A 19,288-nucleotide genomic window follows, 5' to 3' on the forward strand; every position below is an offset into this window, starting at 1 on the left:
TGGTTTGGAAGATTCACTTCAAAAAACACACTCTTGGCCAAACTAAAATGCTGATGCAGAATGATGCCAAGAATACTTGGCAGGACTACCTGCTGTGGCTAGGTTCACCCTTAGACTGGATTTTCTGCAAGCAGTCGTGTAGTCTCATCGCATAAGCATTAATGTTCACAAAAAACAATAAGACTTTCAAACTCAGCTGGGCACTGGAAGCTCAACTGCAGAAGTTAGACTTATCCAATAGATAAACCACTGGTTAGAGTAATTGCAATGAAATGACACAGCTTGAGCTCCAGATCTGAATTTTGAATAGCAAAGGAAATAACAAAATAAACTCTTAGAAACAATTAAAAAAATATTAAATGAATGGCATGAAAGGAAGGGATTATTTTATTATTCTTCTTGTGGAAGAGATAAGGACTTCACACAGAGCCAGTAGGAAACATATTCAGAACAAACAAAAGGAGATGGTCCTTCGTGAGCTAGCGCTATCTGCCAGAGAATACTGTAGATGATTAAGGGGAAACTGAACATCTGGGCATTGAGATGATGGTAGTTTTTTTTATCTGCGACCCTTTACAGAAATGGATGAAATTTCAGAGAGATTTTGAGAATTTTAAGACAGCCTGCATACCCTGGGAAATGAAAATTAAGGAGATTGAAAGTAAGTACTTATGGAAGGTAATAAAGAATAGTATCTAATATCATGTTCCTGATGCATGCCAAAGTGGCAAATTACTTTTCAATACTTTAGAAATATATATCTGTATTCAATGTGTAATATGAAATCAATGAGTATTTATTTATTAAGCTTGATGGTATAGCTAGTTGAGAGAGTGTTAGTCAACTTACAGGTGATCCTTGAAAAGTGGAATTGGGATTTAGCTGTTGCCTAACATCACTTTAGTTTGCCTGTGTACTATAATTATTTCTGTGATGTTTTTTCATCACCTTGAGACTTACGGTATTTTGGCATTATTTCTCTCATTTTCAACTGCAAAACACAACACAGAGAAAATAACAGAGGTCTTAGATGTCCCTATATATTAGGCATAGTGTAGTTAGTACTGCAGGTATGTTTGAGAGCAGGTTTTTGGCACAAGTGAGTTTTGTGTTCCAGTTCCAGTGATGAATTAAACTGCAGCCCTCCCTGAAGGAAATTTGCCTTAACTGTGTGGATACCTGAGTGAGACTCTGCCACTAATGAAATGCAGATGGAAAAGTGCAATGAAAACTTATTTTAAGAAGTTGCCATTGGAAGAAGCTGTGGGTTGCATCAAAAGGCAATAACTATAACAGAAGAAAAACAGGAAAATGATAAATTGTTAATTTTGTGGAGTTTTAGACTACAAAATAGCCCTTGAGGAAAAATTATACAATGTTCTTAAACATATGGTCTACAGACCACTGAACAGATTACCTACTCACTCAACACAGAATTTAGGAAGCAGCTGCTGCATATGTGTAGTTAAAATCAAACTCAGCAGCAAGATGCATGTGGTGTCCTAGTGGACTGGACACATAATAGATGTCTTGAGGATCTGTGACAGTAATGTTTCTGAAAGTTTCTGTAAAGGAGTTGTCCTGGCACAAACTGTTCTGCTAGCAGTAACTTCCAAGAGACATATTTCTTTCCTCATAAAATCAGAATAAAAAATTGAACAGGATATTTTTTTCCAGTCCCGCTTTTGTATCTATTTATTTTTTCATTTGAAACAAGTAACATTTTTGCTGTCATCTGGAGGGTCCCAAAATCACAGTAGGATAGTACCTTTTCATAATCTCAAGGGGTAAGATTATAAATTTTACTCTCTTTTTATTATTTTTTTGTTCTGTTCAGTGTATTGCTAAGGCAAGCTGCAATTGTTTCTTTTACTTGCAGAAACAAGGCTCTGTCCAAATATTAGTAATTTAAGAAGTTTAGTGCAAAACCCTGTAGCCTAGAATAAGTCTTGATTTCAAGGGAACACCTCTGAAATATTGCTGAGGAAAATAATTTTAAATCACAATAAACCTGGTTAATCTAAGCAGTAGCTCTCAGCCCATACCTAAGATTTGTATTAGTGCATTTATAGTACTGAGATCAAGGTTGTCTTAATGACGATGCTGATAAAGCTACCATGTCCCAGAGAAATAGGGCATTTAGATAATAAAATGAGAAGTGAGTGAAACTGAAATAGAAAAAAGCTAGTCTGTGTATAAGGGAAGAGTAAACATTAAGATACATTGAGTCACAGAGACCAAAAAACTGCTGCTTCAACTTCTTCTAGAAATGTATATAGGTCAGATGTGTACTACATTGGTCATATGTATCAGGTTTAGTAAAGTGGAAAGAGTTATCTTGTGGTTTTTGGCATTTAACAAGCTGTTGGTGTTGAGTCAAGGATTACCCTGCGTTCTCCAAATTTCAGGTTAGCAGAGGTAGTATAAGATAATTTGTAAAACTATTTTTTATGTCAAGCTCTGATCAAAATCTCCAGATTTGATCAGAGATCAAATACAGAACACATTGGAGGAGCACCCACCTTTTTAACAGACTCAGCTTCAAGCTTGTATGCACAAACTCCAGGGAATGAAATGTTCTTAACAGTTGCTGCCTTCGGACATGGAGTTGTGTTGATGAAGCAGAAGTAACTCTGCAAGGGGAGGCTCCAAACTGGGCAAGGACCAGATTCCTCTGAGTCCTAGCAGCCATAGCTGTTTGGGGCACAATTCAGTCCCTTGTAAAATGACTTAAACACATGACATCAAACAATAAACAGAATGTACCTGATACTGCTTATAAGGAATCTGGCAGAAAAATGTCTTTGGTTGCTTAAGACTTTACATAAGAGTTGCTAAATACAGCATATTGAACACTTTGGAGAATCTTGCTGGCACAGGCAACACCCTGCGTGTAACCACTGGATCTCTCAGTCCACCCAAAATGCTGAAGAGTGGTTGAAGAAAATAGTTGAACACTAGGCTTGGACACCAGGATCAATATTTAAAAAGATGTTGTTACACAGCAATGTTTGTGTAGAGTCCTTAGTCATGTCAGTTCCCATGGGCTGCAGTCTCATGTAGCAAAGTACGGTTGCATAGAGAAAACTGGAGTGAGCACTGCCTACTCAACAGCCCATTTTTAGAGGAGACAGTACAATGAAACAAGCAGCAAACAACATCAGATTGTGACAGGTAAAGTAGGTTGTTTGGACCACTTGCAAAATGCACTGACTCAGTTCACTTGCCACAGAGTTGCGTCTGTACAACTGCTTTCCATGTCAGTACACAGTTTAGCATTTTTAAAGTAATGTTTCTTTTGTGCCAATTTTTCCACGAGGACACAGGTATCTGGTACATTTCATTCACTAGTACACATGCTTAAAAATGAAATGTTCATAGGTAGCTTCTGCTCCTTCCAACAGATGGGATTATAGGTAAATTACCACCTGCTTAGCACAAAGGAACTAGAGGTAAAACTTTTATGTAAACCTCTATGATCACTGCTAATACTATGCTTTAAGCTACTTCCTTTCCAAAGGCAAGCACAACAGAAAGAAGTGCTTATTAACAGGGTATAAGAAGAGGTCATGCTAATAGCACATAAAAGAGGGAAGAATTTATGAAAGTTCTGATTGAATTTTGCATGATCCTAGCTAAAAGAAAGTGTAAGCAGCAGAAGCATGAAAGGAACAAAAGCCTGACAATTATGTGCAGACTACTTTGTAGAGGAAACCTCTATTTTTCAGCTATAGCTATATAAGCTATATATATATATATATATATACCAGCTATAAGCCTATAAATTCAGCTTGGTGGGAAGATTTAAACACCTTCAAGAAGATACTTTTGATAAAAAAGGGCTCATTTAGGATAGGCCAGATTAATCTAAGAAGGACACCAGCTAATGTTGTAGGTAGATTGAAGTGCTCTTTCTGCTCTGAAGAAAAAATTCTGATTTTATTTCAAGGTCACTTGTAGATACCCAAGAACAACCTCGACCCAGTCAGATAATTCAATGGTCATACTGCTGTGCCTTAGACATGCTACAAAAGAGTATAGGAAAAATACATAAATATTAACTATTAAACATTATTAATATTGGCATGAGAAAACACACCTTTGTTTTAAACTTTTCATACTGTGTCCTAAACTACAAAATTGCTCTAACCACACATTTAGACTTGATATAGGAATCATTTCTCTTGGGCCTGTGGACTGGCAGCAGGAGCACTATTAATATATAGATACTAAATTTCTTTCATTTCAGTAATAATTATAATCAACATTGTCATTTAATAACAAAATAAAGTAATGAAAAGAAGAAGAAAAAAGGAAAGTATTAATTACATTTAAGCCTTAGCAAGAAAACTCACCTTTAACCTCTGCCTAATTTCATAATACTCCCCACTATAACAAATAGGACCCTTGTCACAGAGTGATTTCCTTCTCATTATTTACTATCAGAGTGCATCAGGCACCTTAACTAGACTGTGCCTGAATAAACTGTTGAAAGGTCACATTTTTCTTGTGAATGACTGGTAACAGAACTGAAAACTGCTGTTTTTCTAACTCTGAGAGACAGATGAGCCTGACTGCCAGCTGTCCTGTATTCAACAGAGCTGTGCTGCAACAAACTGGGCTTGAATTTGAACTGTTATTTCAGTTTGGCCTGAATTGCAGAGTATTAGTCAAATCATGCCCTTAGTGCCAACTGCTTCCCCTGCAGTCTCTTCTTCACACAGGTCAGGGTCAGGAGTCTGTAGCGGGTGGAGTCCAAAGCTTCATCTGTGCACCTGGTAATGGAACTGCCTCCATACCTGCATGCTGGTGGAACACATAAATAGCAACGCAAGAGAAAGAAAGGGTACAAAACACTGGCAGATATTTTTATTCTTCCCTGGTGAGCACTCCAATAACAGCACTTAAAGTATCTGGCTAATTCTGTGCTGCTTCTGATTAAAACTGAGATAAGTACTGATTCAACATGTCCAGAATACTTACAGTTCACATCAGACAAATAAATAAATAAATAAATAAATAAAGGTTATTTGCTGTGAAACCTGCCACTAGGGGATTTATTAATAGTTTAGTAATAGTAAATGTCGCAGCTTTTGCACAACCCTAAATACTCCGTGTAAATAATACTCTTACATTTTTTGCTTCTGTTTTCTCTGCCAGGTCAGTGAATGCTAGTATGCATTCTGGAAAAAAAGTATTAGAATTATGGTAATAAAGAAAATTAAAAGCTTCCCCTGACTGTACTTATCTTAAGTGAACTTTGAGCATCTTCATCTTAAGGTAAAACAGCGTGAGACAACTAACTTATTTGCTCTTTTTTCACATCTCATGTTTTCATAGGTCACTTTGGCTCTTCAGTAGCGTCTTATTTCATATTCCTACGCTGGATGTATGGAATAAACATGATTCTCTTCGGACTGACTTGTGGACTTGTAATGGTGCCTGAGGTGGGAATCTTTTAAATTATCATTGAGAGTTGTTATGTGAATTTCTGTCTTTGCAGCGGGATTTCGTAGGACTGGACCTTTAAATAAATTTGTAATCTCTTTATGCTCCATTTAAAAGTATTAAGGTGTACTAAGGCTGCAAAGATGTACTTTCCTTGTGGACAGTTGTCTCTACACAGACATGACTTGAAATAGATACAACAGAGAAATGTATATAGGATTGTGTCCTGAAAGTGCTTTCCCACAGTATGGAGTTGGAGCTAAACTTTTTTTTTTTTTTTCTATGGGGAACTAAGGAGAGGAACTGAGTCTAAGAAGCAGCCAAGTGGAGTACCTTGACTAAAATGTGCGTTGTAATAGAAAGATACATTCCAGACCTCTGAGGCACCATGGATCCTTCTCAGTTGCATTAATACTCACATGCTGATAAGGCCCAACAGGGCTGTAAAATCCCAAGAGAGACCCCTCATGTTTTGCACTGTGTGCAGCATCACTGTTAATAATGCTGCTCAGAGCAGATGTAATTCAGGCAGAAATCACTTCTGTGAAATCTAGTATTTTTCTAGTTCCTTTGAACCATGATACTGTCTTTCTGAAACGGGGGCTTATATAAAATTAAAAGTATTGTGCCGTCTCCCTAATTTCATTATTCCATATCCTCTTACTTATCTTACCTCCTAGTAAGCAGTTGGGAAAGAGTCACATAGGAATTTCCAACAGCTTCCTAGTATAGTGTTTCAATAGCATGATCCATCTTCAATTGAAGCCAAAACAGGAAAAATGCCCAACAGTTTGCAGGATAAAGCTTGGAAAGGACCCTGTCAGGACATAGACTGCTGAGCAAACATCTTGCCAGGAGCAGTGGGCCCTCAGAATCAAAAAACTGAATCCTTAGCATCTTCCCATACACTTCAATTGAAAAAACAGTAAAGTCTGTAATGCAAGAAAAATTGTTCTTCTGGTCTTGTGTGTAAGACAAACACCACTCATCAGAGGAATCTGGATTTCTGTCTTGCCGTTAAATGTAAGAGGCACAGTTTGATAATCCATTGATACCATTGGAACATTACTTTAAATTTAGAAAACACCGTGAATGCGTACTTAAGCATAGTTTCAATCATTAATGCAAGGAACAATGAAAAATATTGGAGAAATAGGTCATCCTCACTAAGCAGTTTAGGAACACAAAACAAGTCTTCCTAAGAAATGACAGATCACTGTCTCTTCCCTTTGTTGGTATTTTGCTTTAAAATGTAAATTGCTCTCATTTTTTGGTTCAAGGCTTTGATGGGGAAACCATACGGCTCTTTACCTAGAAAAACTGTCCCAAGAGCTGAGGAAGCAACTGCTATGAACTTTGCTACTCTCTGGGATTTTAGTGTAAGTGCATAAATTTGCAATAATGCATATTCACATGACTGATTTTATGGACTTAAATAATTATTTAATATTTCAGGAAAAGATGGCAATAGAATTAATCTAATACTTCTTTTCACAAGTTCTGAGTACAGACATTTACTTCAGACAAAACAAATAATGAAGCTCAATGTCCACATGCACATTTCAGTATATGCAGCAATTCAAAACCATGCAGCAACAACTCTCAAAGCTGGATTCACATCCCTGGGTATTGATGTGCCATTTCTTATAGGTGAATTTTGTCCTTTATTTTAATATGATTAAGGTTCCAAATGTGAGGATGCAGTGTGAATTAGAAAAAAAGAAAAGATAATCCAATAATATGCTCTGTAGGCTTTTCCTAAAACATTTTTTATTTTTAGTCTTATAGAATATGCAGATACTTTAGCTGAATTGAGAAACATATCTTAACTCTTTACCATTGACGTGACACCCAGTCTGGCCTGTGGAGCTATACCTCCTGCACTGAAAAGTTAATGGTATATTCCTAAATATGTCATAATGCTTTTTCTTCCTGAAAACAGAAGTTTTATCAGATTTTGTGTGTGGCATGTCTCTGTAGTTGGCCTCTTTATATAAAGATGACACAAATTTGCGTAGTCAGCTAATGATAAATTTGGTATTGCAATGTGTTTCTTAGAAGGCTAAGTTTCTCTGTGGCATGCAGTCAATGTCGTCAAAAGGTACTCTGCACTGTGAAAGGGTGCAACCATCTAGTTAAGGTTTTTCTGCAGATTAATGGAAGCAGTATCCACAGAACAAAGTGTGATTTCTCCCCCAGTCTTTCTTTACCTTCTGTAAAAGGTATCAAGACTTTGAAAGACTTATGCATATACATATCTTTTAGCCCTTGAGTTGTTTTAGCAACAACAAGCATGAATATAATGTTAGTAGCAGACCCGTTTCTTGGAAAAATGAAGTCAGGTGCAGCTTCCTCCAGTTTGCAGCTCAGGCTCTCCAGCTGTCTGCAGAACAACTCATCTAAATGTGACCTCTCCATGTAGGTTTGACCTGTGTGAGGTCCCATCCCACCTATGCTGGTGAGGAGAACAGTGTAGGCAGTCTCAGAAGGGGCATTCATACCTGTTCTCTTTCCAACAGGAGGCCAGCTCTGATCTCCCCTGAAAAAACATGAAAAGGGTGGAATGTTTATACTTCTCATTAATATTGCCATTTTTCAGTATGGTTGAGGTGTGGAGAGATCCCCAAGCTTGTGATATTCAGATCTCAGTCAGGATTCATTGGTTTTTGGCTCAATACTTTGTGGACATGCAGATGCTGCTGTATTTTGGTCCTTTATTTAGCTTCCTTGGCTCTATTTTCAACCTTTAGCTATCAGCGGAGAAAGGATTGGGTTGTAAGACAAGAGAACATTGGAAAAAACCTTACTGGATATATCTGTTTTCTAATTTACAAGTAAATCTTTCAGGCTTATTAACTGTAAACAACGGAATCTAAAGAAAATAATATAACAATGGCTAGAAATTAGCCATATTATTATTATCATCATCATCATCATCATCATCATTAGCAAATGTTTGTCTTTTCACTATAAGGGTACGTAAAGTGAACAGATACTTCTGCCTTAGTTTACCACATAAAGTGATGGACCCTTCTTGGATAGAAAAGAGTACAAAAGATTTTTCTAAAAAAGCCGTGTATGTAACATTTTGCAATGACTGCTGCATAAGTTGACAATGCTTCTGGTTCGTCAGGAGTTTATTATTAGATAATAATAAAATGAGAAATTAAAACATAAGGGGGAAATTGGAGACAAAGGAATCACAGTAACTTGGACATTTTGTAAAGAGAATAGAAACTAGTAGAGCTTTATACACCTAATGGGAACAAAGCTTTTAAAAGAAATGCATTTGAGAAAAGATGAATGAAGACAGATGGTAGAAAGGGAGGGGAAGTTTATAATTGTCAGAAACAGGATCTGACATCTCTGAAGAAGAAAGTGTTGCAAGTAACAGGGTAGCAGTTAACACAAGGAGCAAATGCACAGGTAATTAACATGGAATAAAATAGTGAAAGAGGTATATGTCCTGACATATTGAGGGGGAAAAAGAATTTTATTGAGTTATGTCAGATTGATAAATTCTCCCTGAAGACAATGACATCTTTAATTAAACAGCATAGGAAACACTACCTTTCATCTGCTAGCAGTTCTTGTGTGCTATCAAGTAAGTTACAAATAAATGAACTCATATCAACAAACATTACTTCAGCCTGAAAAAAACCCCAAACCCCACCAATCTTTAAGACATTAAAAAAAAAAAAGAAAGATGAGCACAACATACCTTTTGAGTTTTTTGCTCATTTTCTCATTTTCTGACATGGCAAAAAGAAACAATTTTGGATTATGATATATTTCAGCTGGAATTCAGTTTTAACATTGTATGTTTTACAGTTCAGATAATAATCCAAATGTAAAATTCAGACTTTCAAGGCTCATTACAATAAAGCATTTGACCAATAGCCTTATCTCTCCCCTCTTTTATGTCAGGCTCAGAAAGGAGAGCAAAGGATCTTCCATGCATGCCTACCTTTACACAGCTAAAGATATTTCAGGTCTACTGGTGACATGCAGTAGGCAAAGCCCAGGAAACAACATATGGAATGACATGCAGTGGAGGAACTACTCTGACTTTGCAGAACACAGCGACTTAAAAAGCATTTTAGTAATCTGCAGAATCCAAAAGGCTCTCCAGAGCTACTTTAGGCTGTATTGAAACCCGAGCTAAAATGGAATTGTAGGATGCTTTAATGAGCAAAAATATGCAGATGATATACTATTGAATTTGAATGTGTCCTGAATGATAGAAATGTTTTACTAGTAATTAGTAACAAATGTGTTCTACAACAGTATTTCCCTTATCATAGAAAAAGATACTACTATCTGTTGTGTAGGCACATCTCTCAAAGCTACTCTGATATTAAGAAAAATGAGATATGTTGATTACCAAATCAAGACATTTTGAATAGTATTTCTGTTTATCATATATTAACATTTTATTTTCTGCTTAGGATTGTAAATTTGGTTTTCCAGATAACGCTCTGACTCATTTCGTGTACAGTAAGAGCTACAACAAATTAAGTGCATGTTTTGCAATAATATGTAAGAGAAAGGTGTTATTTATTATAAGTAAAATGAGCAACTGAAAAGCAGGAGGAAAGTAAATTGCTTTTTTAATTCACGAAACTCTCAGCTTGCTGTACTATTGTCAAAATAATGCAAGGTGCATCCACCAATTACATGGTCAAATACTCTATTTCACTTGAAATCATCACACCCAGCTGGAGCTTTGCTACTTGCAGTGCATGTGCTAAGCTGTCCTTGTAAAGGCTCTGCATATAGTCTTCTTCTGGGAGGCAAGTTCTTGCTCTAACCTGAGGATTATCAGGAAGCTTTAGCTATATGGATCATTTTAAATACCAGCAATTATTGCTTACAGATGATAGTGTACTAGTAGTTTATTTTGAAAAATCAATAATCTGACCAGGAGAAGAGACGGTAATTCTCACTAAGATTTTTAGGAAAGGAAATGCATTTTGACTTGCTGAGAAAGAATACGCTTACATTGCACTTTTTACAGTCTTGGAGTCTAAGTGTTGAAAAACTCTGCATACTGAATAAACAGCCATAAAATGCTACTGACTATTGGTTAACATATATTGAATGATCACCCAATGAAAAGTAGACACATTGTCAGAGAAGGCATACGAGAATTTTGTATTAAATAGGCTTTACAAGTAAATTTTAGAAATGTGAAAATTAAGTTAAAAATCTACCATTTTATCTGAAAGTAATTTGTAAAACAAATTTTGTAAACCAAAGTTTTTGTCTTTAAAACAAGAAGTATGAGGGAAAAAAATAAAGTTTTGACTCATTAAGATGTAGATGGAGTGCCCATGAAGAGTTTTAAAAATAAAAGATTTGAAACTTGACATGAAATACTCTAAGCCTTTCTAAGTGAGAGATTTTCCATCCTGTGAGATTTATTGTAGTAATGCTTACAGCTCTTTTGAATGCATCGAAATTAATGTTTCAGTACTTTGCTATTGTGCAATTCCTGATTATTTGCATATTGAACAGACATGACATTATGATTTTTGCTGACTTTTCAGGGCTTTGCACAGTATTCTGTACTCTTTTATGGTTATTACAATAACCAGAGGACAATTGGATGGCTCAAGTTCAGGATGCCTCTTTCGTATTTCCTTGTTGGAGTTGGGACTATTGGCTACAGCTTTATGATTGTCATTCGAACGTAAGTTCTTGGCTCTGGAATAAAGTACATTTAAAAAGGAATATAATGCCATTGTTGACCACTGAGATATCTTTTTGAAAATATGATAATTGTAAGGGCAGGACAATGCAAGCTCAAGTGCAAGGTCAAAGTCATGTAAGATTCCTTCAGTCTGTATTTATTTAGTTTTCTGCAACAGCAGCTATGTTGCAGTGCTGTGGAAGTGCAAAAAAATCTTTGCTGAAATAACATAACACTTCCCTCTTGCAGGAAAAATGAATGTATAAAGTAAGGAACAGAGCTGTCAGCCCATCTTCTCATAATACTCTGTATCTAGCAGTATGTCAGCTAACATCCAGGACATTCAATTGTTCTGCCTTTAATGATACCTTATGTGAGTTAAATTCTTTTACAAAGGAAGAAGACAAGAAAGAAAGAAACATATGACAAATAATTTTGTGTGTAACTCAGTCAGCAGTAAATGATTCTCAGCAAGACTATAGTGGTTAGGTCACATTAGCAAAGTGGTGCAGAAGCATTAATGCTACTGGCTATAGTAAGGATTTAAAGTTCTGTGGAATGCAAAATAATCTTCAGCAGTGTGCAAACTATGCTTAATATAACGTTAAGAACATAGTGTTAAAACAGTAGGAAGCACAGGGGTAAGTGAAACAGGGCCTAGGCAATATGACTCGTGATATATTAGCTTTTTGGCTTTTGAATTCTGGACTTCAATTTTGCCTTAACATCAAAATTTAAATGAAATAAATTTATTATTTTATAGCCAAATTCATTACTGCAATAAACTGTGATAATTCTGGAAGCTTCTAAGAAGATAGGCTGCCAGTTAATATAATCTTTAATACTCTTGATTCAAGCTTGATGACCACCTGCCATAATAATACAGTTAGCTATAGTGGTGGCTTTAAAAGATGCCTACAGTGAAAAAAATCAGAGAAATGCACGTCAAGGTTCAACCACACTTGTGAATATAGAGAAAACTGCAGCTAATCTGTTTCCACTGTTTTGTGCTTAAGTAATTATTTTTCACTTGCATGAGCTCTGGATTAATTCATGTTCTGTTTTCCAAATATTCATGTTTCTGTTTTTTGGAGGAGGAATAAACAGCTGCAATAAAAAAGGTAATTAGTTTAGCTCAAAAATATATTTTAAAATGTTTTTTGATGATGTAGCTGTGAAGGTTAGAGAAGTCTTAGCCTCAAATAAATGTATTTCAATGACTGTCACCCAGACAAAAAAAAAAAAAAAAAAAATATCCCTTATAGTAGACAATACTTGTGGCCCAAACAAAGGAATATCCTTGATGAAAAAAAAGACATTGTAAGAGCTAACTTCCCATATGGTCACATGACACTAATGGTGATCAATGTTTAGGTAATCTTATGAGCGGTTCTTGGAGTCTTTTGCTCTTTGTTATTTCTCCAGAAAGCACAGAAACTAAAAGCAGAGTAAGACAAGGTGCTATCATTTTTCTGCTGTTGACTGATATCTGAGAAAGGGAATATTTACATGAAAGAAGCAGTGAAGCTTATAAGGACTATTATTCTGTTTAGGAGAAACATTTAAATTCAGATAGAGCTCTCTGCAGGTCTTTCAGTGTATAACATAAAATGGAAACTTTTCTGGTCTCAAAGAAATAATATCCCAGCCACAAGACTATTCAGTGTTTCGTTAGGAACTCTTGTGAAGGAATTATCTTAGCCTAGAAACCTAGAGTAGGGCAGATCCTACCAAGAACCTTTCATAATCTCTGTCCCTTCTGTATACAAGCAGTATAGCACACCAAAAAAACAACCACCACCAAACCAACCCTGGTGTTAGTTTATGACAGCTCAGAAGGATTTTCTGTGTTATTTACTTACTCTTCTTTTCCTAGATTTGAAAGTATATATTTTGCTGGACTGTTAAAGTGTAGTGCATAGAAAGCATTGATATTAATAACATAACACTACAGCATTAGTGAGCTTTAAAATAAGCCTGCCCTACCAATATACTTCATGCTTGTGCTTAGTAGTTTGAATTAAGTGATAAAGTACACAGAATCAAGACTATTATTACATGAATGACAGCATTTAAAATGGAGAAGTTAGTAGTCAAGATTAAGTCAAGTCACTGAAGAAATGATTTGATATTTCTGGATACTGTTACAAACCTTGTTTATAAGTGCATAGGAGATGAAAGGGAAGATATAAAGCTGTATTAGTGACACTTTTATATGGTATAACCAGGTTTTGTGCTGGCTTGTTATTTTAGAATTCTTTTCTCTTTGTGAAGTCTCTAATAAAATCTGTTGCAGTTCAGGAAGCTCTTCAGCTTTCTACTTGAGAGGTCTTTTTGATGTTGTTTTCCCATTGAGTTTCTCATCCAGCAGAGTTTGTCTGAGCTATTAATGAAATAAATTCATTCTTTCTCATCAAAATGTGTGTTGTGAGCTCATAAATTTTCTAAATATGCAAGTCTCCATCCTTCTTTCTTGTTACAGACTGAACTTTCCAGACTTAATAGGACACAGCTGACTCCAATAATGGTTTTTTTTTCCAGAACAATGTTATAATTTAGGAACAATTTACAAATCATTCTTACATAGCAGAACTAGTTCTAACAAGGTCTTCCTGTGTCTGTCTGGCTTTTGTAGAATGGCAAGGAATGCAAATGACGATGGTGGTGGGGATGATACTAGTTTTAATTTCAGCTGGAAAATGTTCACAAGCTGGGACTACCTGATTGGCAATCCTGAGACTGCGGATAATAAGTTTGCCTCCATCACAACAAGCTTTAAGGTAACATAGAGCTCTGTAAGGAGAGGTAACCTGATTTGTCTTTCTCACTGGTATGAATTAAATGGAAATAAGTTCAAGTATCAGCTGTACCTGGGCCTAGAAACTTAAACTGGAATTGGCAGTTTTATCCTCTTCTGAGTCTGGATCTTTGTGCCTTGCCATCTTAATTTTTTCTCTTTGACTGTGGAAGGAAAAGCATTAATGGCATCTTCTGTGTCCTCTGTGACCATAGTACTAGTTTTAGAAAAACGATTCTACTGTAAAAATAATTGTTTCTTTTTTCTCATCTGTGACTGCTTCCAGTTTCTATAGTACTTGTCTGAAAAACTCTTTTTTAAAATGCTGGTGACATTTTGCCAATCTCACATTGTCATATTCTCTTGCTATACTGAAGAGATACCATAAGATAAAGCAGTAAAATGGTCTGTAAAGGGCTATTCATCTTGTCAGAAGAACTGGCCTCAAAATTTTGAATGTATACTTGCAAAAAAAACCCCAAGGTTATTTTCCTTCCATAATATAAAGTCTTATTTTCAAATTAATTATGAAATATAGCCCAGTTTATAAGTAATCCAAGGTGGGTTTAAGCCTCTTTTCAGTTTATAGGGTATGTTGATTCCAAGAGTCATGGTGTGGGGAATCTGGGCCAGGATGCAAGATGCACTGCTGTGAAAAGAGTGAAGGGGATGTATTTTATCTGTTGAATGCCAAAGAATATGTTTCTACACTGTGGTCACTGGGACACACAGGTGCAGCATGTAAGGGAAAATTTAATTTTCAGTGTAATAATGTACAGGGAATACACTCACAAGATGTTGCCAGGTAAAGAATGTGATGCTAGACTTGCAGTCACAGTGACAATATACAACATGGGTGCTGGAGGACCAAGCACATGTCACCCTTCCTTTCTGCAGGAGTGATATAGCCAATATACCACCTCACCCTGCCCACCCTCCCAACTGCAGACATAAAAGATAACCACATTCAAAGTCAGTAGAAAGAAAAAGAAAGAAAAGGTCCAAGAAAAACAAGTATTGAGGAAATACTGACTGAAAGCACTGAAACTGTGTGAGCTTTCCCTGCCTACCTGCTAAGGTCAGTTGCTAAAAGCTATTTGGAGAAGAATACAAATAATTTGAGACAGAGACTTAATTTTGAGAAACAAACTAAGTTTTACTGTGATCTTTGCAAACAAGCAAGGAACCTTAGAGAAAAGGGTTTGTGTGAGCTATGGGATTTTTTCTCAAGAGCTTTTGCAATCTCCTTTCATTTGTGTAAAAAACACAAATCCCAAGAAAAGCAGAGCCATGCAGAGTAATTGTTGCAATGCAGGAGTTCAGCTTCCCCTCTGGACAACTGATCCCTACACCAAAGTGAGAAGCTGTAACCAAACTCCCTTTCACAAGGACACTTCAGAACAAAAGCTCTTTCTGCTGGCAAAAGTAGAACCTGGAGATTATAGTTATACCAGAGTCTCAATATAGTCACTCCTGGCCAAAGGTACATGTGGGACAGTTTTTATTCTGCAGTCTGAAGATGCACACTATTTGCCATTTTGGGGATTCCTACATCTAAACTGTCTTTTCATTCCTTCTGAATTGCTGATTTTGAAATTAAAACTTTTTGCTCTTTTCTCACAAATGCACATTTTTTAAAGTATGACAGTTCCTTTTCTGACAGCTAATCACACATTCATCCTGCTGGGTCACTCGGCCTTAGAAGCTCTCAAGCTTGAGAGAACATGCTGGTTTCTTTTTGGCGCACAAGTGCAGGTGTAACGAGACTCAGTCGGGACACAGTCATGAAGCAAAGCAAACTCTGGGGAGCCTAAATCCCAGAGTCTGCCAGGGTCCAAACTGGATTTTGTGAGATAAGATCATCTCAAAACATGATGCCCAAGTGTGCATTCATATCTTTGGAATTTATTTAACTGACTTCTAATGACTGGGAAGCAATGTGGGGTCTTGACCATTAAAGTACTCATAATATTCTTTTCTTTCTAACAAGTGCAGGAAGCTATTGTGGAAGAGCAGGAAAGCCGAAAAGAGGAAAATATTCACTTGACGCGATTCCTGAGGGTTCTTGCTAACTTCTTAGCTCTATGCACACTTGCTGGGAGTGGCTACCTCATCTTTTTTGTTGTCAGAAGATCCCAGAAATTTGCCCTGGAAGGTCTGGAGAACTACGGGTGGTGGGAAAGAAATGAAGTTCGTGCTAGCACATTTCTAAAATAGATGTGGTTTGAAACTGTGTTCCTCTATACTGCTTGTTGCTTTTTCTTTTTCTTTTTTTTTTTTTTTTTTCTGAGAATTTAAATGCTCTGAGTGTGGGTGGTAAATGTCTAACAAAATAATTGCTCTTGTCCGTCTGCTTTCTGCTTCATTAAAATAATGATTCCTTCAATGGCCCTTTCAAATGTCCCTTTGCTTTTAGTTTTCATTTGAGGTCTTTACCTTTCCTCTTTTGTTCTCTTAAGATTGTTTTCCAGACACTCTGTGGACTCACAAGATCTCTCAAAGTAGCCCACTCTCCTGTGGCTTTTCTCCTGAGACTGGACCAAGCAAAGTGACTGGTGTGTCAGCATACCCAAAAGTTATATGGGGCGTCATGGGTACAACTTTGCTGTGTAGCAACAGGATGAAACTCATGCCTTCCAGTTCCAGCTGCCCAGTCCAAGTGTCCAATACCATTTTTTTGTGCTTAATCTGCCTTCTTCTGAAGCAGATGCAGTCTGGCCTGATAGAGGTGTATAGTGGTAGAGATTATGCTTGCTGTAACTGTATGCAGTAAGCACTTGAAGTCAGTGTTGCTACATGAAAACCTGGGGAGGCTTTACTTTCTTAGCAAAAATGCTCCTGTATATGTTATAAAACTAGCTTTTTGTTAATCAAAGCTCATCTTCTGAGCTGGAAAGTGAAGTAGATACCTGATTTAAGGCAAGGCAAAAAGCTGCTATCCTCACGAAGCTGCTGGAATGGGCGAAAATCAAGTGAGAAAAGTCAGTCCTTAATTTTCAACACCAAAACCCAACAGAAGAAGTAATATTAAAAACTCCAGCAAGCCACCTCTGGAATCCAGAGAAATGGGATTGTTGAGATTGGGCTAAGTTACTTGATAAAAATTATTCCATTTTGATCTGATGGGAAAGAAAAGTTCTATACAAAACTGCTTGGTTTAAAGCAGCATGGGGTCTAAGTGTGACAACAGACTGCCAGATGAAGAGAGTTCCGAAGGAATTCAGGAGGAATAACGTTTTCTTTCAGTTGAGAGGTGTGGTAACAGATTTGTACTAACAAGAACTGTGCTACCAAAAGCTGTTATATTAGCTTATACTGCAATCTGGAAGTAGTTAAATATATGCATGTTTACATTCATTGTTGTACTTTTGTTTGCTTTACAAAAAAATACTGCTAAGGAGACTGTAACACAGAACTAAGATCTGGAATGTGTGTGTCTCTTAAGGAGAGTAAGAAAATGTTGCCATTATTTGGCTGAAGATTTTCCCCTATTGACAGGTAATGAACATATTTGTGAGGTACAAAATATTGCCTTCGACTGGCTATTAATATTTAATTACATAAATACATTTGGCTTCTATATAACAGACATTTAAACATTTTTCTTATTTCCTAGATCAAGAACTTTTATGTTTATATCATTAAAAAATAAATTGAGATTTTGATCAGAAAAAAAATCCCATAAACACTTTATGTACTACTTAGAGCAAATGAAAGTGCAGCCTTTACATACAATTCAGGCAACACTATGTAAAAATTGACATTCTTCATAAAAATACTAAGCTTCTTTTGTAAGAAATTTCATCAAACTGAGTGTATTAAGGGATTAAAAAATGTACATAAACCACGTAATTACGGTGTTCATGGAACAATACAAGGTGAATACATTTTATATCATATGTTCCTGAAGCTCACAGCCTAAGGAAGTGCCACTGGTGATTTCAAGGACAAGACCTTTTTCTCTCTATCTTCCTGTGTCATAATGTTGTAAATTTTTAGACTCCTCCTCCATACTGGCAGTACCTAGTTCTGTCAGATCACAGCTCAGATAAAATTGTTTAGCATGTCACAGAGAACAGGAAATTATTGGAAACAGGCAGACTGGGACTGTGAAGGGATTTCATCAGCATTTGCATCACTCTTCATACCTGGCTGTGGCCTGATGGTTGGTCATGCATGAGTAATGATTCTGCACCATACAACAATTTCCCCATGTCTGTGGAAATTTTGGTAAAATGTACAATGATGTCAATGATTTCCTTGGTGAAGTGTTCTGAAATTAGATGAAAATTACTGAGCAAAATTGACTTTTCTAATTTGATAGAAGATAGTTTGCAGAGGTTGAAGGTAGCATGAGCATCTGTCTGGTACTGAGGTATCCTGTTTTCTCAAATGTATTCCTGTACTGTTTAAAAATTAAGTTACTTAAAAGCAGAGAAAACTTTTAAGGAGAAAGACTGAATTCTCTGAATCAGAATCGTTAACAGCATTTGGGGAAAGAGGAGATAAGTTTTACACTTCTTTTTTTTCTTTTTTTTTCTTTTTTTCTTTTTTTCCAGCAAAAAAATAGTATAGCTTTAACATTTCAGGTTTTGCAAGCTGAAACAACCCAACAGATCTTTTGCTAAAAATATCCTGCTATTTAATGTTTCTAGTAGTGGATATAGGGTACACTTATATTGAATTTATTAAGCCATGGTGTCAATGTTCTCTTTAGTTCTAGTAATCATCAGGCAGCTTTTATTTGTATGAAATATAATTTATAATTCTAATTAATTTTTTTTTTAAAATGAAACTATTTACTAGAAAAATAGGTATTTATGAGTGTTTTCTGCAGGAGATGCCAGACAAATCCATGACTACTGCAATCATTGCTAGTGGAAGATACAATTTATTTTAGCTAGACTACATACTATTAATGAAGTTATCATTTAGCCAACAAGCAGTCAGTGTTCAATATTTAATGCTATGTTGGCACAGTTATATATGCTGGGGGGCTGAAATTTAGATGTGGAGGCAGTCACAGAGTTTCTTATCAGGTTCATAGCAGCTGGAAGAGCTTGTGTAAGCAGTAATTTTCTAGCTTTCTGAGTGTCATGCAGGGAGTTGGTATCTGGAGTAGTTAATGTCACAATGTGTTTTGAACCACAGTTTTAATAATTAGTGGGTGCCTCTTGGCTGTTGATCCTTTCTTAGGGAAAAATCTATCTCAACAGAGCAGAGAGGGCTTTTGAGATTCACTCAGCAGACAGTGAATATAAGACCACATTTGCTATCAACCATAACTACCCTATATGCATGCTGGCATGCTGCCCATCTTCTGGCATATAATTCCACAATTCTTAAGTCAC

General features: G+C 36.3%; 1 protein-coding gene across 1 annotated transcript in view; it reads left to right on the plus strand.

Annotated features, from left to right (window-relative positions):
- TMC1 (transmembrane channel like 1) overlaps positions 1-19,288 on the plus strand; it is a 68,005-nt gene that overhangs the window by 28,175 nt on the left and 20,542 nt on the right. The window contains 6 exon segments of the mRNA XM_040580446.1: positions 580-661; positions 5,341-5,447; positions 6,729-6,827; positions 10,998-11,140; positions 13,776-13,920; positions 15,933-16,127. Of these exon segments, the coding sequence (XP_040436380.1) occupies positions 580-661; positions 5,341-5,447; positions 6,729-6,827; positions 10,998-11,140; positions 13,776-13,920; positions 15,933-16,127 (771 nt within the window).

The sequence above is a fragment of the Falco naumanni genome, chromosome Z, assembly GCF_017639655.2.
Source record: "Falco naumanni isolate bFalNau1 chromosome Z, bFalNau1.pat, whole genome shotgun sequence".
NCBI lineage: Eukaryota > Metazoa > Chordata > Aves > Falconiformes > Falconidae > Falco > Falco naumanni.